This window comes from Symphalangus syndactylus, chromosome 19 (genome assembly GCF_028878055.3).
Source record: "Symphalangus syndactylus isolate Jambi chromosome 19, NHGRI_mSymSyn1-v2.1_pri, whole genome shotgun sequence".
Lineage (NCBI taxonomy): Eukaryota > Metazoa > Chordata > Mammalia > Primates > Hylobatidae > Symphalangus > Symphalangus syndactylus.
The window spans coordinates 72,645,994-72,666,759 of NC_072434.2; the positions used below are offsets into that span (position 1 = coordinate 72,645,994).

At 44.6% G+C, this 20,766-nt stretch overlaps 1 protein-coding gene across 4 annotated transcripts in view; it reads left to right on the forward strand.

The window, feature by feature from the left end:
• The window catches only part of OBSCN (obscurin, cytoskeletal calmodulin and titin-interacting RhoGEF), a 168,660-nt gene that overhangs the window by 31,059 nt on the left and 116,835 nt on the right, over positions 1-20,766 (forward strand). For 2 of the 4 annotated variants that reach the window (XM_055233742.2, XM_055233743.2), the window contains exons 10-16: positions 774-1,049; positions 1,890-2,165; positions 3,478-3,753; positions 4,593-4,868; positions 8,028-8,303; positions 14,685-14,960; positions 17,575-17,850. In XM_055233742.2, coding sequence (XP_055089717.1) covers positions 774-1,049; positions 1,890-2,165; positions 3,478-3,753; positions 4,593-4,868; positions 8,028-8,303; positions 14,685-14,960; positions 17,575-17,850 — 1,932 coding nt within the window. The remainder of the gene's footprint in view (positions 1-773; positions 1,050-1,889; positions 2,166-3,477; positions 3,754-4,592; positions 4,869-8,027; positions 8,304-14,684; positions 14,961-17,574; positions 17,851-20,766) is intronic. The other 2 variants (XM_055233744.2, XM_063613986.1) reach the window with 1 other exon arrangement.

A 20,766-nucleotide genomic window follows, 5' to 3' on the forward strand; every position in this document is an offset into this window, starting at 1 on the left:
ACAACAGTTACCCTTCCTATAGATTTTTCAGCAGTAATAAGGAGCCCAGAAATGAAATAATGGCATAATGTCCAAATTAGCAAGGGAAAACAACTGTCAACCTAGAATTCTGTACCCAGCTAAGCTATCATTCAAAAGTGAGTGTGAAATAAAGACATTTTCAGGAAGTAGATTGACAGAGTTTACCATTCACAAAACCTTCCTAAGAGAATTACCAATAGATACACTTCATAAGAGGAAAATGTCATCTAAAGTAACAGAATAGGTGCTGAAAGTAGTTATATGAGGAAATCAAAATAATGAAAAGATCCAATCCCAAGGCCTAGGATTAGATTATACCAATGGCAATTGGCCCTCTAGAAGTTGTAGGCTGCATTAGCAGTCCTTTGTGTGAGTCAGGGCTACTGCCCATTCTGCCAGTGTTACTTAAGGAATTATCTCTGAAAATACCTATGCATTGGCGTGCAGGTCACAAACTGTGCATCTCTTTGTTTGTATACTTAGGAGATCACAACTGGTAAATAAATGGCAGAGCCTGAATTGCAACATATACCAGTCTGAAAATTATCTAACTGGGAGGCTTCAGATTCTGAGAACTAACCTATTGTCTGCCCTGTGCATCTTCAAAATGTAAAGTTCTTTTTGTTGAGAAACCCAGGAACAGGGCAGGTTTGTGGCTGAACCATCAGAGTTTTGAGATCAAGAAGGTGGGCCCTCATTCAGTTCTAGTAATTGGAATATGTCTGACCCTGTGTGTCCCACTCTGTCCCCAGAGCCCAAGGTGGTGTTTGCCAAGGACCAGGTGGCACACAGTGAGGTGCAGGCTGAGGCAGGGGCCAGTGCCACGCTGAGCTGCGAGGTGGCCCAGGCCCAGACGGAGGTGACGTGGTACAAGGATGGGAAGAAGCTGAGCTCCAGCTCGAAAGTGCAAGTGGAGGCCAAGGGCTGCAGACGGAGGCTGGTGGTGCAGCAGGCAGGCAAGACGGATGCCGGGGACTACAGCTGCGAGGCCAGGGGCCAAAGGGTCTCCTTCTATCTGCACATCACAGGTGGGTTTCTTGAGATCTGTCTTATGTTCCTTAGGATAATTTTTAGTGACGTTAGCGTGGAGGTGCCACCTAATTGCCTCTTTTCTTACAAAGCTTCCCCTATAATAACAACTAGCAGGTATTAATTTTGTGCCAAGGGGCATAGATTTTGTGAATGCTACTTGTCTTTCTGCTTGCTTAAACTTCAAAACAATTCTATGAGGAGGAACTCTGATTATTCCCGTTTTAAGATAACACAGAAGGAAGTAACTTACACAGTTCACAAAGCCAGAAAATTGCAGTCAAGATTTGGACCCAGTATTCTGGGATTATTATTCCTTTTTTTCTTCTTGAAGAGTTCTATTTTCAGTATTTATGTTAGCAGCTCTGCTGGTTATATATATTCTCTCTTTTTTTTTTCTCATATGAAAACATATTTGTTCTCCCTTTGATTCTGAGGGCTGTTTTATCTGGGTATAGTGTTACAGTTTAGCAGCTACCCCTCCACCCCCATAATATTTTAAAGAGGTCATTCCACTGTCTTCTGGCTTCCATATTTCCTTTGAAATATCAACTATAAGATTTATTTTGGATATTTTAAGGGTAATGTATCTTTTTTCATCCTGTTGCTTTTAAGATTTTCTTTTTGAATTTGCTTCGTGGCGTTTTTTTCTTTGATGAACCTAGGTGTGGTTTCCTTTGTCTTCATCCTGGTTGGGATTGTAGAGCATCTTGAGTCTGTGGGTTTATGTCTTTCATCAGCTGTTTGCTGTTACTGAATCCTGAATCTTCAGTGCCTGTGAAATGGGTTGGTCCCAGATTTGTGTCTCTGACTGTGCATGTCTCCTTGTCCACCCTCAGAGCCCAAGACGATGTTTGCAAAGGAGCAGTCAGTGCATAATGAGGTGCAGGCTGAGGCGGGTGCCAGTGCCATGCTGAGCTGTGAGATGGCCCAGGCCCAGACGGAGGTGATGTGGTACAAGGATGGGAAGAAGCTGAGCTCCAGCTCAAAAGTGGGCATGGAGGTCAAAGGCTGCACACGGAGGCTGGTGGTGCTGCAGGCGGGCAAAGCAGATGCTGGGGAGTACAGCTGTGAGGCTGGTGGCCAGAGAGTCTCCTTCCGCCTGCACATCACAGGTGAGTTTTTTTAGGCCTTTCTTGTGCTTTTAGGATAGTTTTTAGGGACTTTGGGTACATCTGGAGGTCTCACCCAAGGACCTTTTTTTCTCATAAAGCTTCCCCTGTAATAACAACTAGCAGGTATTAATTCTGTGCTGAAGGCCTAGATTTTGTGAAATGCTTCTTCTCTTTCTGCTTGCTTAAAATTCAAAACTATTCTGTGAGGAGTAACTTTGATTATTCCCATTTTAAGATAACACACACACAAGGAAGTAACTTACCACAGTTTACAAAGTCAGAAAGTTGTAGTCAGAATTTGGACCCAGTATTCTGGGATTATTATTATTTTTTTCTTCTTGAAGAGTTCTATCTTCAGTATTTATGTTAGCAGCTCTGCTGGTTATATATATTCTATCATTTTTTTCTCATATGAAAATATATTTGTTCTCCCTTTGATTCTGAGGACTGTTTTATCTGGGTATAACATTACAGTTTATCAGCTATTCCTCCACTCCCTAACATTTTAAAGAGGTCATTCCATTGTCTTCTGGCTTCCATATTTCCTTTGAAATATCAACTATTATTGCGGCACTATTCACAATAGCAAAGACTTGGAACCAACCCAAATGTCCAACAACGATAGACTGGATTAAGAAAATGTGGCACATATACACCATGGAATACTATGCAGCCATAAAAAATGATGAGTTCATGTCCTTTGTAGGGACATGGATGAAACTGGAAACCATCATTCTCAGTAAACTATCGCAAGGACAAAAAACCAAACACCACATGTTCTCACTCATAGGTGGGGATTGAACAATGAGAACTCATGGACACAGGAAGGGGAACATCACACTCTGGGGACTGTTGTGGGGTGGGGGGAGGGGGGAGGGACAGCATTAGGAGATATACCTAATGCTAAATGACGAGTTAATGGGTGCAGCAAACCAACATGGCACATGGATACATATGTAACAAACCTGCACGTGGTGCACATGTACCCTAAAACCTAAAGTATAATAATAATAATAAAAAAAGAAATATCAACTGTAAGATTTATTGTGGACATTTTAAGGGTCATGTATCTTTTTTCATCCTGTTGCTTTTAAGATTTTCTTTTTGAATTTGCTTCGTGGCATTTTTTTCTTTGATGAACCTAGGTGTGGTTTCCTGTGTCTTCATTCTGGTTGGGATTGTAGAGCATCTTGAGTCTGTGGGTTTATGTCTTTCATAAGCTGTTACTGAATCCTGAAGCTTCAGTGCCTGTGAAATGGGTTAGTCCCAGATTTGTGTCTCTGACTGTGCATCCTTCCTTGTCCACCCTCAGAGCCCAAGGGAGTGTTTGCGAAGGAGCAGTCAGTGCATAATGAGGTGCAGGCTGAGGCGGGGAACAGTACCATGCTGAGCTGTGAGGTGGCCCATGCCCAGACGGAGGTGATGTGGTACAAGGACGGGAAGAAGCTGAGCTCCAGCTCAAAAGTGCGCATGGAGGTCAAGGGCTGCACACGGAGGCTGGTGGTGCAGCAGGTGGGCAAAGCAGATGCCGGGGAGTACAGCTGTGAGGCTGGGGGCCAGAGAGTCTCCTTTCAACTGCACATCACAGGTGAGTTTTTTGAGGTCTTTCTTATGCTATTAGGATAATCTTTACAGACTTAGGGTATGTATGGAAGTCCCATCCAACGGCCTTTTTTCTCATAAAGCTTCCCCTATAATAACAACTAGCAGGTATTAATTTTGTGCTGATGACCTAGATTTTGTGAAGTGCTTCTTGTCTTTCTGCTTGCTTAAACTTCAAAACAATTTGCGAGGAGGAACTCTGATTATTCTCATTTTAAGATAACACACAGGGAAGTAACTCAGCACAGTTCACAAAGCCAGAAACTTGCAGTCAGAATTTGGAGCCAGTATTCTGGGATTACTATTCTTTTTTCTTCTTGTAGAACTATGTCTTCAGTATTTATGTTAGCAGGTCAGCTGGTCATATGCATTCTCTTACTTTTTATTTCTCTTGTGAACACATATTTGTTCCCCCTTTGATTCTGAGGGCTGTTTTATCTGGGTATAATATTACAGTTTAGCAGCTACTCCCTACTCCCTAACATTTTAAAGAGGTCATTCCATTATCTTCTGGTGTCCATATTTTCTTTGAAATATGAACTGTGAAATTTGTTATGGATATTTTAAGGGTCATGTACCTTTTTTCATCCTGTTGCTTTTAAGATTTTCTTTTTGATTTTGCTTTGTGGTAGTATTTCTTTGATGAATGTAGGTGTGGTTTCCTTTGTCTTCATCCTGGTTGGGATTGTAGAACATCTTGAGTCTGTGGGTTTATGTCTTTCATTAGTTGTTTGTTGTTACTGAATCCTGAATCTTTGGTGCCTGTGAAATGGGTTGGTCCCAGATTTGTGTCTCTGACTGTGCATCCCTCCTGTTCACCCTCAGAGCCCAAGGCAGTGTTTGCCAAGGAGCAGTTGATGCATAATGAGGTGCGGACTGAGGCAGGGGCCAGCGCCACACTGAGCTGTGAGGTGGCCCAGGCCCAGACGGAGGTGACGTGGTACAAGGATGGGAAGAAGCTGAGCTCCAGTTCGAAAGTGCGCATAGAGGCCACGGGCTGCATGCGGCAGCTGGTGATGCAGCAGGCAGGCCAGGCAGATGCCGGGGAGTACACCTGTGAGGCCGGGGGCCAGCGGCTCTCCTTCCACCTGGATGTTTCAGGTCAGTGCTTTGGGGGTACTAACTTTGTAGAGGTGATGATGAGACTGGCTGATAGACTCTGGTGCTCTTCCCATTAGCCTTTACCTCTGTTGTTTCCTACCCTCCCAATTCTTATTTCATAACTGGTGTGGTCAAGGGAGGCCAGATGGGAAGAATATGTGTGGAGGGAGAGGGGCTGTTGCTGTGTACCTGGAGTGGTGTTTTCATGCAATAATGCTCAATCATACGTTCCCATCATCTGCCTAGAACCTTGCTGCTGTTCCTTCTCTACCACGGCCCTGTGGTCCAAGGTAGACCAGGTGTCTCCACCTGGGGATGTGTGAATTTCCTTCTACTGAATGTCTGGCAGCTCCCACATGCCCACACCCCATACCTCATGCTTGTTCTCCCTAGTGACAGATGTTTGAATTTAACTCATCTGGGAGAAGGGGAAATTTCAGCCACACAACCATACATGGAATTATCTCAAGATCACACTGTGGATTATCTGATTTTCTATGTCCTGGGACCTTCTCCCGTCCTTTGCATGGACATGGAAGCTACCTGTGCACCCACAGGTAGCAAAACCTAGATCCATGTTTGTTGCAATGTCTGTGTCAAGTAAAACAGCAGCATGGATTGGTACATATGAGCCTGTGATATGCACCCATGAGGTCTGGAATTCTCTTCCAAGAACAACTCTTGTTTTCCTTGGTTTTTAGTTAGAACATGTCAGATTCTCCTTGGAGCTTGATTTTTAAATTTAGAAATGGAAAGGAATAAGTAGCTTAGGTGACATCACCAGGCACTGATACAACTGAGATGCAATAGTAGCAGTATATTAGTCTGTTCTCACACTGCTAATGAAGACATACCCAAGAGTGGGTAATTTATAAAGGAAAGAGGTTTAATTGACTCACAGTTCCGCATGGCTGGGAAGGCCTCAGGAAACTTGCAAGGCCTTAGGAAACTTACAATCATGGCAGAAGGGACCTCTTCACAGTGCTGCAGGAGAAAGAATGAAAGAGTGCCGAGTGAAGAAGCGAGTTCCTTATAAAACCATCAGATCTTGGTGGTAGTAGTCACTCACTATTACAAGAACAGCATGAGGGAAACTGCCCCCATGATTCAATTACCTCCACCTGGTCCCACCATTGACATGTGGTGATTATTACTATTCAGTGGGGACACTGAGGCAAACCATATCAAACAGCCCCTGACTGGCAAAACCAGTATTTATTCAGTAGCATTTCCCAGTAATTATGTTGTGCCTGTGGCTTTTCCTGACTGAGTCATAGAGAATTCTGAAGCTACATTTATTTTCTTTTCATTAAGAGAATCTTAACATCAGAGATCTGTGGGCTGCAGCCTCATGTTGACACCTGGGGGCCAACACATGGCAGTCTGGTATTACCACCATGCAGTGGTTTGTGGGTGGGTATAGATGCCAGTAAACCCACTATATATCTTTTTAAAATGCTATTTTAGGAGAGTATGATAAATATTTACTGGTATTAAATAGAACAGGTTCAACAAATTGTTAAATTGCTTAAAAAGTATATGAAAAGTAACATAAGAAGAAATAGACAACTCAGATAGTCCTATAACTTTTAAATAAATGAGACTAGTAACAAAAGTATTTTCACTAAGAAATTTCTAAGCAATATCTAATAACTTTACAGTAAATTATACCAAACAATCTGCAAATAAATTATTCCATGTTCATGGAGATTCTTCTAGAGAATACAATGAAGAGATACACTCTCTGATTTGTTTCATGTAGATAGCATAACATTGATACAAAGTAGGAAGAATTAAAAATATAGGCCAACCTATTATGGATAGCAAGGGCAAAATCTTAAGCAACATATTATTCATATATATTTCACAATATACTAAGAGAATAGTATGCTATGAAGAAAGTCATATTACCCAGGCATGGTGGTGTGCACTTGTAAGTCCCTGCTACTTGGGAGGCTGAGGCAGGAGGATATTTGAGCCCAGGAGTTGGAGGCTGCAGTTAGCTATAATCACGTCACTGCATTCCTGCCTACGGCAACAGAGCAAGATCCCATCTCTAAAGAAATTGAAAAAAAAATTAGCTGGCTGTGGTGGCATATACCTGTAGTCCCAGCTACTTGGGAAGCTGAGGTGGGAGGATGGCTTGAACCCAGAAGACTGAAGCTGCAGTTAGCTATGATGACATCACTGCACTCCATTCTGGGTGACAGAGTGAGACCCTATCTCAGAAAAAAAAAAAAAGAGAAAAAAAAAAAAAAACAGATTTTGGGCCATTAAACCAAATGGGAAAAAAAATCAGACCAGGATCTCAACCACACACAAAGTCAACTCCAGTTGGTTAGAGATGTCAGAATCCCGGGGAAACCCATACAAGTCTTAGAGGAAAAGAGAGATGTTTCTAGTGACTTCACAGTAAAGCATGACTTCCTAAACAGAACACACATGCCCTGACCACAAAGAAACACATTTGATATATTTGAATACATTAAAATTAAAAATTTTGATTCTTTGGAAGACACCATAAGAGAATGAAAAGGCAAGCTACACAGAAAAGGAAGAGATTTCTAACATGCTAATGCTCTAGTATGCTAGAGCTCACTGCTTTAGTATTTAGATGTAAAAAGAGATCCTAAAATGAAGGTGTAAAAGAAAGACAGTGCTATTGAAAGTCAGACAAAGCACTTGCACAGTGACATCACAGAAGAGTGAAGACTCCGACCCCAGACCATCAGAAGGCGCCCAGCTGACAGTCCTCCTGATATGGACCCAGGAAGCCATGGGAGGCCCAGGCCCTCCCCCAAGAGGCCAGAGCTGACCCTCCTGACAGTGGCAGGAGCAGGAGCTTCAGACTCTGGGGCCCTGGGGTGAGGACGCACCCTGCACAGTCCCGTGGGGAGACCCTGGCACATCTATGAGGGGAGCTGTGCAGGCGTCAGGACTCCGGTCCCTGCCCTGGAGGATCTGTCATGGTGGCCCTGCCTGGGACAGCCCATGGCACCATGCAGAATGGATGGAAAAACTGTTCCTTGTGCTGGGAGGTGGTGGTGCAGCCTGGAGAGCATCTGTCCCTCGCACTTCCCCTTCCAGGCCTTCTCTCCCCAGTGCCGCCTTCCTGACCTAGATGGTGGTGGTCACCCTGTGTATCCCTGCCTTCCCCAGAGCCCGAGGCAGTGTTTGCAAAGGAGCAGCCGGCGCACAGGGAGGTGCAGGCCGAGGCAGGGGCCATTGCCACACTGAGCTGTGAGGTGGCCCAGGCCCAGACTGAGGTGACGTGGTACAAGGACGGGAAGAAGCTGAGCTCCAGCTCAAAAGTTCGAATGGAGGCTGTGGGCTGCACACGGAGGCTGGTGGTGCAGCAGGCGTGCCAGGCGGACGGCGGGGAGTATAGCTGCGAGGCCGGGGGCCAGCAGCTCTCCTTCAGCCTGCACGTGGCAGGTCAGTGCTTTGTGGGCGCTGAGGAGCCTCTTCAGAGGTGATGGTGGTTCTGGCTCGTAGCCCCAGCATATCTCTGTGCACTTTCCTTCTGCCTTCATGTCTCGGGCTTCCCATCCTCCCGTTCCCATTTCCATCCCTGTGCATGGGAGGGAGAGGGGCTGTTCCTGCAAACCTGGAGGCGTGTTTGCACTTTGTAATGCTCAGTCACTCGTTCCTAGCACCTGCCCAGAGCCTTCTTGGTGCTCCTTGGCTTCTGGGACTCTGGATCTCCCTTGTCTTGGGCTCTGAGGTTGACCAGGCGTCTCTCTCCTGGGGCTCTGTGAATATCCTGTCAGTATATGTTCTGGCAGCTACCATATGCCCTCACCCAGCAGCACCTGCTAGTTCTGGTCAGCGAGAGATATTTTAATTTTTTTCCTGGTGGAGTGACCCAAACCTTCATTCCTGAAGGGTCTAGGTCATTTGTAGTCCTGCCTGGATTGGGTTGTTGTAGTTTCCCATTGACCTTGATCACAGGGCATGGTAATACTGGGAGACGCCCTAAGGGATTGCCTGTATTCCACGCATATGCCTCCTTACCTCCATTGTGAAGTAGTAGACTGATTTCATCTTGATAGTTCAGGTCAGTCATCCCAACCAACAATGTAACTCTCTTAGCCTGTTGATTTAAAGGTAGGAGGAGCCCAAAGTGGCCAGGTGGCAATTTTAACTTCCAGTTTAATGGGATCGTTGTTGTGTTTCCTGGTGGCAGCATTCCTCCTTCCGGAACTAAGACCTCTAAGCCGGCAGAACATAATGTCATGGGAACAGGAAGCAAAAATTTTGCTAGTGGGTCACTAGGGGTGATGGTGAGTGGTGCCACTTCCACTTCCATCCCTTAATTCCTGGACACGTGAATCCTGGCTATGGGAAAAACAGTGCCATGTATTAGACACTGATTCAGAGCATACACAGCCTCTGGAGAACTTTGCCCCAGCCCTGCAAAGTATTGTCACCTAGTTGGCATTGGAATTCAAAAGGCTATTGCACTGTTTTATCAATCCACTTGCTTCAGGATGATGGGGAACATGGTAAGACCAGTGAATTCCATGAGCATAAGCCCACTGCCACACTTTTTTAACCATAGAGTGCGTTGGTCAGAGGCAGTGCTGTGTGGAATACCATGACGGTGGATAAGACAGTCCGTGAATCCGTGGATGGTAGTCTTGGTCAAAGTGTTGTGTGCAGGATAGACAAACCCATATCTGGAGTAAGTGTCTCTTCTGATGAGGACAAACCATTGCCCCTTCTGTGATAGAAGAGGTCCAATATAATCAACCTGCCATCAAGTAGATGTCTGATCACCCATCAAGTAGATGTCTGATCGAGGGCTCATTGTTGGTCCCTGCTGCGGCAAATTGGGCACTCAGCAGTGGCCTTAGTCAGGCCTGCCTTGGTGAGTGGAAGTCCATGCTGCTGAGCACATGTGTAACCTCCATCCCTGCTACCATGGCTGCTTTGTTCATGGACCCATTGGGTGATGACGGGGGTGGCTGGGGAAGGAGGCTGAGTGGTGTCCATAGAACGAGTCATCCTATTCACTTGATTATTAAAATCCTCCTCTGCCGAGGTCACCCTTTGGTGAGCACTCGCATGAGATACAAATATCTTCACAATTTTTGACCACTCATAGAGGTCCATCCACATACCTCTTCCTCAATTTTCCAATCATGCTTCTTCCAAGTCCCTGACCATCCAGCCACACCATTGTCTACAGCCCATGAAACAGTGTATAATCACTCATCTGGCCATTTCTCCTTCAAGCAAAGTGCACAACGAGGTGCACTACTTGAAGTTCTGCCCACTAGGAAGATTTCCGTTTGCCACTGTTCTTCAGGGATGTCCTAGAAAGGGGCTGTAGTGCTGCAACTCTCCACTTTTAGGTGGTGCCCACATATCGTGCAGAACCATCTGTGAACCAGGCCCTAGTCTTCTCTTCCTCTGTCAGTTGATCATAGGGAACTCCCCATGAGGCCGCTGGTGCAGGCTGGAGGAGAGAAGGCAGGGTGGCGGGAGTGGGGACCATGGGCATTTGAGCCACTTCCTCATGTAACTTACTTGGGCCTTCAGGACCTACTTGAGCCCGATCATGTATATACCACTTCCATTTGATGATAGAATGCTGTTGTGCATGCCCAACTTTATCGTTAGATGGGTCAGAAAGCACCCAGGTTATGACAAGCAGTTCAAGTCACATGGTGACTTGATGATCCATAGTCAATTGTTCAGTTTCCACCAAAGCCCAGTAACAGGCCAAGAGCTGTCTCTCAAAAGGAGAGTAGTTATCTGCAGAATATGGCAGAGTGTTGCTCCAAAATCCTAGAGGCCTCCACTCTGATTCACCTGTGGGGGCCTGCCAAAGGATCCAGACAGCATCCCTATCTGCCACTGGCACCTCAAGCACCACTGGATCTGCTGAGTCATATGGTCCAAGTGGCAGAGCAGCTTGCACGGCAGCCTGGACCTGTTGCAGACCCTTCTCCTGTTCTGGACCCCACTCAAAACTGGCAGCCTTTTGGGTCACTTGATAAATGTTCCAGAGTAACACACCCAAATGAGGAATGTGTTGCCTCCAAAATCTGAGTAGGCATTATGCCTCTTTCTTGGTTGTAGGAGGGGCCAAATGCAGCAACTTATCCTTCACCTTAGAAGGAATATCTTGACAGGTCCCACACCACTCAACCCCTAGACATTTTACTGAGGTAGGAGGTCCCTGAATTTTAGTCAGATTTATTTCCCATCCTCTGGAATGCAAATGTCTCACCAGCAAGTCCAGTGTGTTTGCTGCTGTGTATGTCTGTGTTCCCTTGGGTGATACATAGGGAAGCCTAAGAAATACAATTAATTTCCTTTTTTTTTTTTTTAAATAGAGTGTTGATGCCAAATAGGGGTGGGCTGAAGTCCCATGGTAACTTCTGGGTGCTAACACATAAGTTTGGTATTACATCAGCATCAGTGTTATGTGGATGTGTATAGATAACAGAAATCCCACTGTATATTTCTGTGAAGTTATTTTCAGAGAATATGACAAAATGTTTTATGTAATAAATTTGAAAAGTTGTGACAATTTGGCTAATTCCTAGTAAATTACATGAAAACTCACATAAAAGGATACAGAAAACTTAAATAGTCCTATAAGTTTTAAATAGATGGAGGCAGTAGTAAAAAAATCTTTTAAACCCAATAATTTTCTAGTAAACTGTTTCAAATATTCTGGAAAGCAGTTATTCCATATTTGTGAATATTGTTCTAGAGAATAGAAAAAGGAGATTGACTCCATATGCCATTTAATGTTTTGTTTGTTTGTTTGTTTGTTTGTTTGTTTTTTTGAGACAGGGCCTCACTCTATTGTCCAGGCTGAAGTACAGTGGCACGATCTTGGCTCCCTGCAGCCTCTGCCTCCCAGGTTCAAGTGATTTTCCCACCTCAGCCTCCCAAGTAGCTGGGATTACAGGGATGTACCACCACCACAAAAATAGCATGTGTGCCAGCTATTTTTTTGTATTTTTTTTTTCAAAAATACATTAAAAACACAGGGTTTTGCCATGTTGCCCAGGCTAGTCTCAAACTTCTGGGATCAAGCTATCCACCCGCCTCAGCCTCCCACAGTGCTGGGATTACAGGCATGAGCCACCATGCCCACGCCATCATTTTATGTAGATAGCATAACATTAATACCAAAATCTGACAAAGGAAGTAGGAAGAGTTAAATTGTAGACCAATCTACATGGATTCGTCATTGCAGATATTGAGAACACAATCATAAACAAAGTATTAGCAAATGGAATTCAGCAACGTATCAAGAAGACAGTGCCCTCTGTTGAAGATCCTGGTCCCAGAATGCAAGGCTGGTTTGGCTTTAGAAGCATTAGATCAGTATAATAAGCTTGACCTTAACAGATTGAATGAAAAATGATGTAATTATCTCAATAAATGCAGATTAAAAGTATTTGATAAAATCTAGAAGATATATTTGAGAAAATTTAGCATCAACTCATTTCATAGGATTCTTAAACTTTATAGAAGTGTTCTTCCTTAATTTGATAAATGGTACTACAGAAGCACCACTAGGATCCCACTCAGAGCAAACCTTGAAAGGTTTGATTCAGAGAAGGAGACAGGGCAGTGTCACCACTTGTATCCAACATTGTACATAAGGGTAAGGAGGAAAATAAAGCAAAAGGCATAGCACTTGGAAAAAGTAAAAGTGAAATTTACTGATGATATGGCCATCTACTTGGAAAATCCAATAGAGAACTTAGTAACATTGTTGAGAATGATTATCCTGTTAAGTAACAGGATAATCCTGTTAAAAAAAAAATCAACACACAGAAAATACTTCTGTATCTATATATAGCAGTAAACAGTTGCAAAATGAAATTTGAAAAGACTTACAGTAGCATCAAAATTACAATGTTTCTAATTCAAAGTCTAATAAAGATGTTTAAAGCCTGGGGAGGGGCTAGGAAATTGTTCTATATTTTGCAAGACAATTAAGACATCTAATTAAATGGATAGAAATTCATGAAAAATTAAAATATATTCATTAACAATCAGTATCCAAACAATTTTTTTTGTGGGGGAATGAAAAGAAAATCAAAGTACGAACATTACTCTACCGGATGCCAAAAATTATCATAAAGTTACAGTAATTAAGACAATGAATTTCAATTAATGGTTAGGTATCAGAACAAAGAAACGGAATAGTGAGCTCAGAAACAGTCCCATGCATCAGTGATCTCTGGATGTCCCCCTTCCTTTTTTTTTTTTTTTTTTTTAACCATAGCATCTGTGCAAGAAGTAGAGAAAGGATAGTGTTTTCTTTTTTTGTTTGTTTTGAGATGGAGTCTAGCTCTGTCGCCCAGGCTGGAGTGCAGTGGCGCCATGTTGGCTCACTGGGTTCATGTCATTCTTCTGCCTCAGCCTCCTGAGTATCTGGGACTACAGGTGCCCGCCACCACGCCTGGCTAATTTTTTTGTATTTTTAGTAGAGACAAGGTTTCACCGTATTAGCCAGGATGGTCTTGATTTCCTGACCTCGTGATCCGCCCGCCTCGGCCTCCCAAAGTGCTGAGATTACAAGCGTGAGCCACTGCACCTGGCCAAGGATAGTGTTTTCATAACTAGTGTGTGGACCATTTAAACATATGGGAAGAATTAAAGCATATTGGTAATTCATAGCATGCGCGAGAGTCAGCTCCTGGTGGGTTAGAGACCTCAGGGTAAAAGGTAAAACCATAAACCCCAAGACGGTAAGCATAGGCTATCTACAGAATTTAGGGTAAGGAAGTGTTTAAATAGAACACAAATGCCCTAACCACAATGGACAAGATCGATGTATTTGAGTACATTAAAATTAAAAGGTCTGATTCATCAGAAGACGCCATAGGAGATGAAAACCCAAGTCACACAGGTAGGGAAGATACAAAGTATACAATTGTGACCTCTCTAACATTTAAATATTTAAAGAAGACCTTAAAGCCAGGATCCCCAACCTCCAGGCTGTGGACCAGTACTGTTCTATGGCCTGTTAGGAACCGGGCCGCACAGCAGGAGGTGAGTGGCAGGTGAGCGTTTCCGCCTGAGCTCTGCCTCCTGTCAGATCAGCAACAGCATTAGATTCTCATAGGAGCATGAACCCTATTGTGAACTGTGCATGGGAGGGATCTAGGTTGTGCTCCTTCTGAGAATCTAATGCCTGATGATCTGAGGTGGAACAGTTTCATCCCGAAACTATCCCACCAACCCCCATCTGTGGAAAAATTGCCTTCCATGAAGCTCGTCCCTGCTGCCAAAAATGTTGGGGACTGCTGCCTTAAACTGAATAAAGACAAGACAGTGCTATTGATAATGGGATGGAATTGAGTAGTGGCACCACAGAGGAGCAAAGAGGAATGGCCAATCCTCTAGAAATATGCTCAGCCCTGTGAGCCATCGAACAATGAAGAAAGCCACAGCGACACACCCTGCTGAGGCCAAAGCTGACTGTCCTGACAGTGGCAGGAGCGGGAGCCTCAGGACTGGGGTTCTGTGGTGAGGATGCACCCTGCACAGCCGCATGGGGAGACCCTTGCTCCATTCATGAGGGGAAGGGTGCAGGCATCAGGACCCCAATCCCTGCCCCAGATGAGCTTGTGTGTGCAAGATCTGTCACAGCCACCCCACCAAGGACAGCCTGTGGCACCATGCAGAATGGATGGAGAAACTTCCTGGTGCCAGGTGGTGGTGGTGCAGCCTGGAGAGCGTCTGTCCCTCGCACCTCCCCTTCCAGGGCTTCTTTCCCCAGTTCTGCCTTCCTGACCTAGATGGTGGTGGTCACTGTGTGCCTCTTGCCTTCCCCAGAGCCCAAGGCGGTGTTTGCCAAGGAGCAGCCGGCACACAGGGAGGTGCAGGCCCAGGCGGGGGCCAGCGCCACACTCAGCTGCGAGGTGGCTCAGGCCCAGACGGAGGTGATGTGGTACAAGGACGGGAAGAAGCTGAGCTCCGGCTCGAAAGTGCGTGTGGAGGCTGTGGGCTGCACACGGAGGCTGGTGGTGCAGCAGGCGGGCCAGGCGGATGCCGGGGAGTACAGCTGCGAGGCGGGGAGCCAGCGGCTCTCCTTCCACCTGCACGTGGCAGGTCAGTGCTTTGGGGGATGGAGAGTGACCTTGTGTGGAGGTGATGATGAGACTGGCTGATGGACTCCACGGCCTCCAGTGCCCTTTCCATGAGACTCCACCTCTCCACTTCTCCATGCCCTCACTTCCCGGTTTCATGCCCCTGGCTGCGCCAGGCTTGGCCGGATGGGAAGGTGCGGGGAGGGCCAGACCCTGTGGTGCACCTGGAGCAGTGCTCCCATGCAGTGAAGCCTCATCACACTGAGCCCCTGCTCCAAACCCCCATGCTCTTCGGTGTCCAGGCCCCTGGCGCTGTCTGGCCCTGTGGTCTGAGGTGGACCAGGCGCCTCCCCTGGGAAGGTGGGGATGTCCTTTCCATCATTCAGTAGCTGCCTCCCTTCAGCACCACGTGGGGCTTCTAGCCTGTGAGAGACGTTTCAAATTCATATGAACCACATAAGGGGAAATTCCACCTACGCAGTCCCACTTGGAATTCTTTCCAGACTGAACTTTGGGACATCAACGCTTTTGGTGTCCCAGGAGCCTCTTTCCTTTTTTTTTTTTTTTTTTTTTTTTTTTTTTTTTTTTTTTTTTTTTTTTTTTTTTGATGGATCTAGAAGCTTTAGAAGCTCACTGTGCACCCATACGTGGCAAAATCTCGGTCCTTGTTTTCTTGCAGTGTCTGTGCAAAAAATCCCAGCCCAGAGGGCTGGTGACTGTGCCCCTGGGATACAATTGCGAGATTCCACGTGCTTTTCTTTTTTTCTTTTTTTTGAGACGGAGTCTCAGTCTGTTGCCCAGGCTGGAGTGCAGTGGCGCCATCTCGGCTCACTGCAAGCTCCACCTCCCAGGTTCACGCCATTCTCCTGCCTCAGCCTCCCAAGTAGCTGGGACTACAGGCGCCTGCCACCACGTCAGGCTGATTTTTGGACTTTTAGTAGAGATGGGTTTCACTGTGGTCTCGATTTCCTGACTTCGTGATCCGCCTGCCTCAGCCTCCCAGAGTGCTGGGATTACAGGCATGAGCTTCCGTTCCTGGCCTCTTCTTAAGGCTAATCTGGCTTTCCTTTTGTCTCCAGTTAACAACATTCTGAGTCAGAAATCCCCCTTGGAGTCTGATTTATGAATTTAGCAGTGGAAAGGAAGAAAGAGCTTAAGCTATCTCAGTACACCTAAGATATGTATATATTTTGTTAAGAGAGTCTGGGCACAGTGGCTCATGCTTGTTGTAGTCCCAGCACTTTGGGAGGTCAAGGCAGGAGGATTGCTTGATCCCAGCAGTTTGAGACCAGATTAGGCACTATAGTGAGATCTCGTCTCTACAAAAATTACAGAAATTAGCTGGATGAAATGGCACATGCCTGTAGTCCCAGCTACTCAGGAGGCTGAGGCAGGAGTATCACTTAGGCCCAGGAGTTCCAGGCTGCAGTGAGCTGTGATCACACCACTGCACTTCAGCCTGGGCAACAGAGTGAGACCCTGTTTCTGGAAAAAATAAAAGCAAAAACAACAACAGCAACAACAACAAAACAGGCTAAATATCAGAGAGAAAAAGGTTGTGCTACTACATTGACTCCCAAATGCCAACCCATGACAGCTTGGCATTCTATCAGTATATCATCATTTGTAGTTGTGTATAGATACCAAAAAAGCCCACTATGTATCTTTCTAAAATATTGTGTTAAGAGAGTGCGATAAATTCTTTAATGGTAATACATTTTATAAGTTTTGGAGAATTGCCAATTTGTTAGAGAAAACTATGAAAAAGTTACACAGGAAGAAACAGACAACTCAGATAGTCCTATAGCTTTTAATTAAGTGGAACCAGTGATAAAAAATATTTTTATAAAAGGTCTAAGCCCAGTGGATCTACTGATAAATTATACCAAATATTCTCAAAACAAATTATTTCATGTTCTTAGAGATCCTTCCAGAGAATAGAATGAGAAGATACACTCTTGAATCTGTTTTATGTGGATAGCATAACATAGATACCAATTATGACAAGAACAGTATAAAGATTTGAAATTACAGGCCAATCATTATGGATATCCAGGCCAATGCTTCAACAATATATTTTCAAAGTGGTATGACCAGTATGTCAAAAGGAAAATGCACTATGATAAAAGGCATAATTTAGAAATGCTATACTCAATATATTCAATATTCAAAACATCAGAAAATGTCATGCATGATATTAACAGATTGAAAGAGAAAAACAGTATGATTATCTCAATAAATGCAGAAGAAAAGTTTGATAAAATTTAACATCATAAATTCTGAACAGCTGTTTGATAAAATTTAGCATCAGGCCTGGCACAGTGCCTCATACCTGTATTCCCAGCATTTTCAGAGGCTGAGGCAGAAGGATCACTTGAGCTCAGGCATTCGAGACCAGCCTCCCAAGCAGCAGGGACCACAGGAACATGCCACCATTCTGCAGGGTGCCCTGGGGGTGTGACAGATCCTGCATGCAGAATGGATGGAGAAACTTGTGTTACTTGTGCTGGTAGGCGGTGGTGCAGAGCCTGGAGAGCATCTGTCCCTCACACCTCCCCTTTCAGGCCTTCTCTCCCCAGTGCCGCCTTCCTGACCTAGATGGTGGTGGTCACCCTGTGTATCCCTGCCTTCCCCAGAGCCCAAGGCAGTGTTTGCCAAGGAGCAGCCAGCACGCAGGGAGGTGCAGGCTGAAGCAGGGGCTAGCGCCACACTGAACTGTGAGGTGGCCCAGGCCCAGACAGAGGTGACTTGGTACAAGAACGGGAAGAAGCTGAGCTCCAGCTCGAACGTGCATGTGGAGGCTGCAGGCTGTACACGGAGGCTGGTGGTGCAGCAGGCAGGCCAGGCGGATGCCGGAGAGTACAGCTGTGAGGCCGGGGGCCAGCAGCTCTTCTTCCGCCTGAACGTGGCAGGTCAGTACTTTGGGGATGCTGAGTTACCTTGTGTGGAGATGATGATGAGATTGGCTGATAGACCCCAGTACTCTTTCCATTAGAGTTCATCTCTGGAAGTCTCTCGTAATCCTACCTGCCATTTTCCTACCCATGGCTGGCCCGAGGTTGGCCAGAAGGGATGAATGTGTACAGGAGACACTGTGAGTTGTGTTTCCAGGCAGTAATGCTGTTCACATATTCCCAGCACCCAGTCAGAACCCACATGTGCTCCCAGGTGTCCAGCTCTTTGGCTCAATGGAACTGAGGGGGCTGCTACAGGAGGCTGAAGTAGACCAGATGTCTCTCACCTGAGGCCATCTGAGAGCTTGCACCCAGCCTCACCAGCCCGACCAGGGCTCCCCATATGGAGAGATGGTTGAATTCCATTGAACAAGCATAAAGGCAAATTTCAGCCACACAATCATTCTTGGAATTATCTCATGATTGAACTTTGGATTATCCAAGTTTTAGGTGTTCGGGGACCCTCTTCTCATCTTTCTTATGGGCATAAAAAAGACTCTGTGCACCCACAGGTGGCAAAATCTATATCCTGGGTTTTTTTGTTTTGTTGTTGTTGTTGTTGTTGTTGTTTTTGAGACAGAGTCTGTCACCCAGGCTGGAGTACAGTGGCACGATCTCAGCTCACTGAAACCTCTGCCTCCTGGGTTCAAGCAGTTCTGCCTGAGCCTCCCAAGTAGCCAAAATTACAGGCGCCTGCCACCACACCTGGCTAATTTTTGTATTTTCAGTGGAGATGGGGTTGCACCATGCCAGTCAGGCTGGTCTCAAACTTCTGGCTTCAAGTGATCCACCCGCCTTGGCCTCCCAAAATGTTGGGTTTACAGGTGTGAGCCACTGCACCTGGCTTGTTTTTATTACACTGCCTACAGAATAAATACAGAACTGGGAATTGGTGGCTCTGGACTGCGATACACCACTGTGAGGTTTGGAATTATCTTCTGAAAGTATATGAAGTTTTCATTTGCTCTTATGTCAGAACATTTTGTGACTGAACTCCCCTTAGTTTAATTTTGTATATTTAAAACTGAAGAGGAATAAACAAATCAAGCTACATCAGCACACATTTTAAAGATGAATTACTATACAGCAGCCACTGACAGATAAAGCAGTATGTGTTTCATACGGTTCTAATAATTCATGGCTAGTTGGTAGAGAAATCTGAGAACAAGCTCTGTTTTCCTTTAGTAAGAGAGTCTTTTGTCGGATGGAGGTGGAGTGCAGTCACACACTTGTTCATAGGTACTGACACTTAACATTGGTGTCACATCAGCATGTAGGAGTTTGTGGGGGGTGTACAGATGCCAGAAACCACACTTTGTAGGTACTTGAAATGTTGTTATATGAGCACATGCCATTATTATTATTATTATTTTGAGGTGGAGTCTCGCTCTGTCACCCAGGCTGGAGTGCAGTGGTGTGATCTTGGCTCACTGCCACCTCCTCATCCTGGGTTCAAGCAATTCTCCCACCTCAGCCTCCTGGGTAGCTGGGACTACAGGCGCGCGCCACCATACCTGGCTAATTTTTTTGTATTTTTAGTAGAAACAAGGTTTCATTATGTTGACCAGGCTGGTCTTGAGCTCCTGACCTCAGGTGATCCACCCGCCTCAGCCTCCCAAAGTGCTCTGATTACAGGTGTGAGCCACCATGCCCGACCCTATATTTATGCAAGTAAATTTGAAAAGTTTTGGCAAATTGATCAATTTCTTCAAAACTATATCAATAGTAGAAGTAAGTTGAACAGTCCTATAACCTTTTATAGAAATGCAACAAATAATCTTCTCATAGAAGATTACCCTGGTGCTCTACTGTAAACTGTACCAAATATTCTGGAAAGAAATTATTCTATGTTCATAGACATTCCTCTAGAGTATTGAAAAAGGACCTCAGCGCTCTATCTCATTTTATGTAGGTAAATATCATTAATACCAAGCTCTGACAGGGTGAATATGAAGAATTAAAATTGGCCAATCTCTTATCAATATCAAGGCTCACTATCTTAAAATAAATATTACCACCCTGAATTCAGCAATTTATCAAGAGGATAACACACAATGACAAAAGTCATAGTCCAGTAATACAAGGCTGGTTTAACATGAAAAACATTAGAAAATCAGTACAAAATGTGACATTAACAGATTGAAAGAAAAACGAATGTGATTACCCCAATATGGAGACTAAAAGCATTGGATAAAATACAACATCATAAATATGCAAAAAATATTTGGAAAAATTTAGCATCAATTCATGTCATACAATTCTTAACAAACTCTAAATAAAAATATTTTTCCTTAATTTCATAAGCAATAGTATAAAGAAAACAGCTAACATTACACAAACATGAAACCTTGAAAGCATTGCCTTTGAGGTTGGAAACAGGACAAAGACACCATCCGTCACCACTTCTTCCAACTTTGTATAGCAGACAGAGGAGGAAAAGAAAGTACAAGGTGTAAAACTTGGAAAATAAAACATGCACCTCACAGATGATATGGTTATTAATTTAGAAAGTCCATAAAAAGTAATTATTAGTAAGAGATTTGGGAATGGTTACCACATAAAAGAATCAATATACAGAAAACACGTCTAGATCTATGTACCAGAAACAAGCAGATGGAAAATAATGTTTTAAGAGATTTCCAGTACCATCCAAAGTCTTGTAGTTACCAACTGCAAGCCTAACAAAAGATCTTTAGATGGTTTGTGGGGGGAAATTATTAAACATTGTTGAGAGACAGTAAAAAAGATCTCAATAAATGGTTACAAAGCTGTGGGAGACCTGAAAGTGTAAATCTCAGTCAACCGTAGTTCTGTTGGGTAAGAGAATGTTGACAAGCGCATAGCAAAGGCCAAGCTGCCCTTGAGGAACGCAGT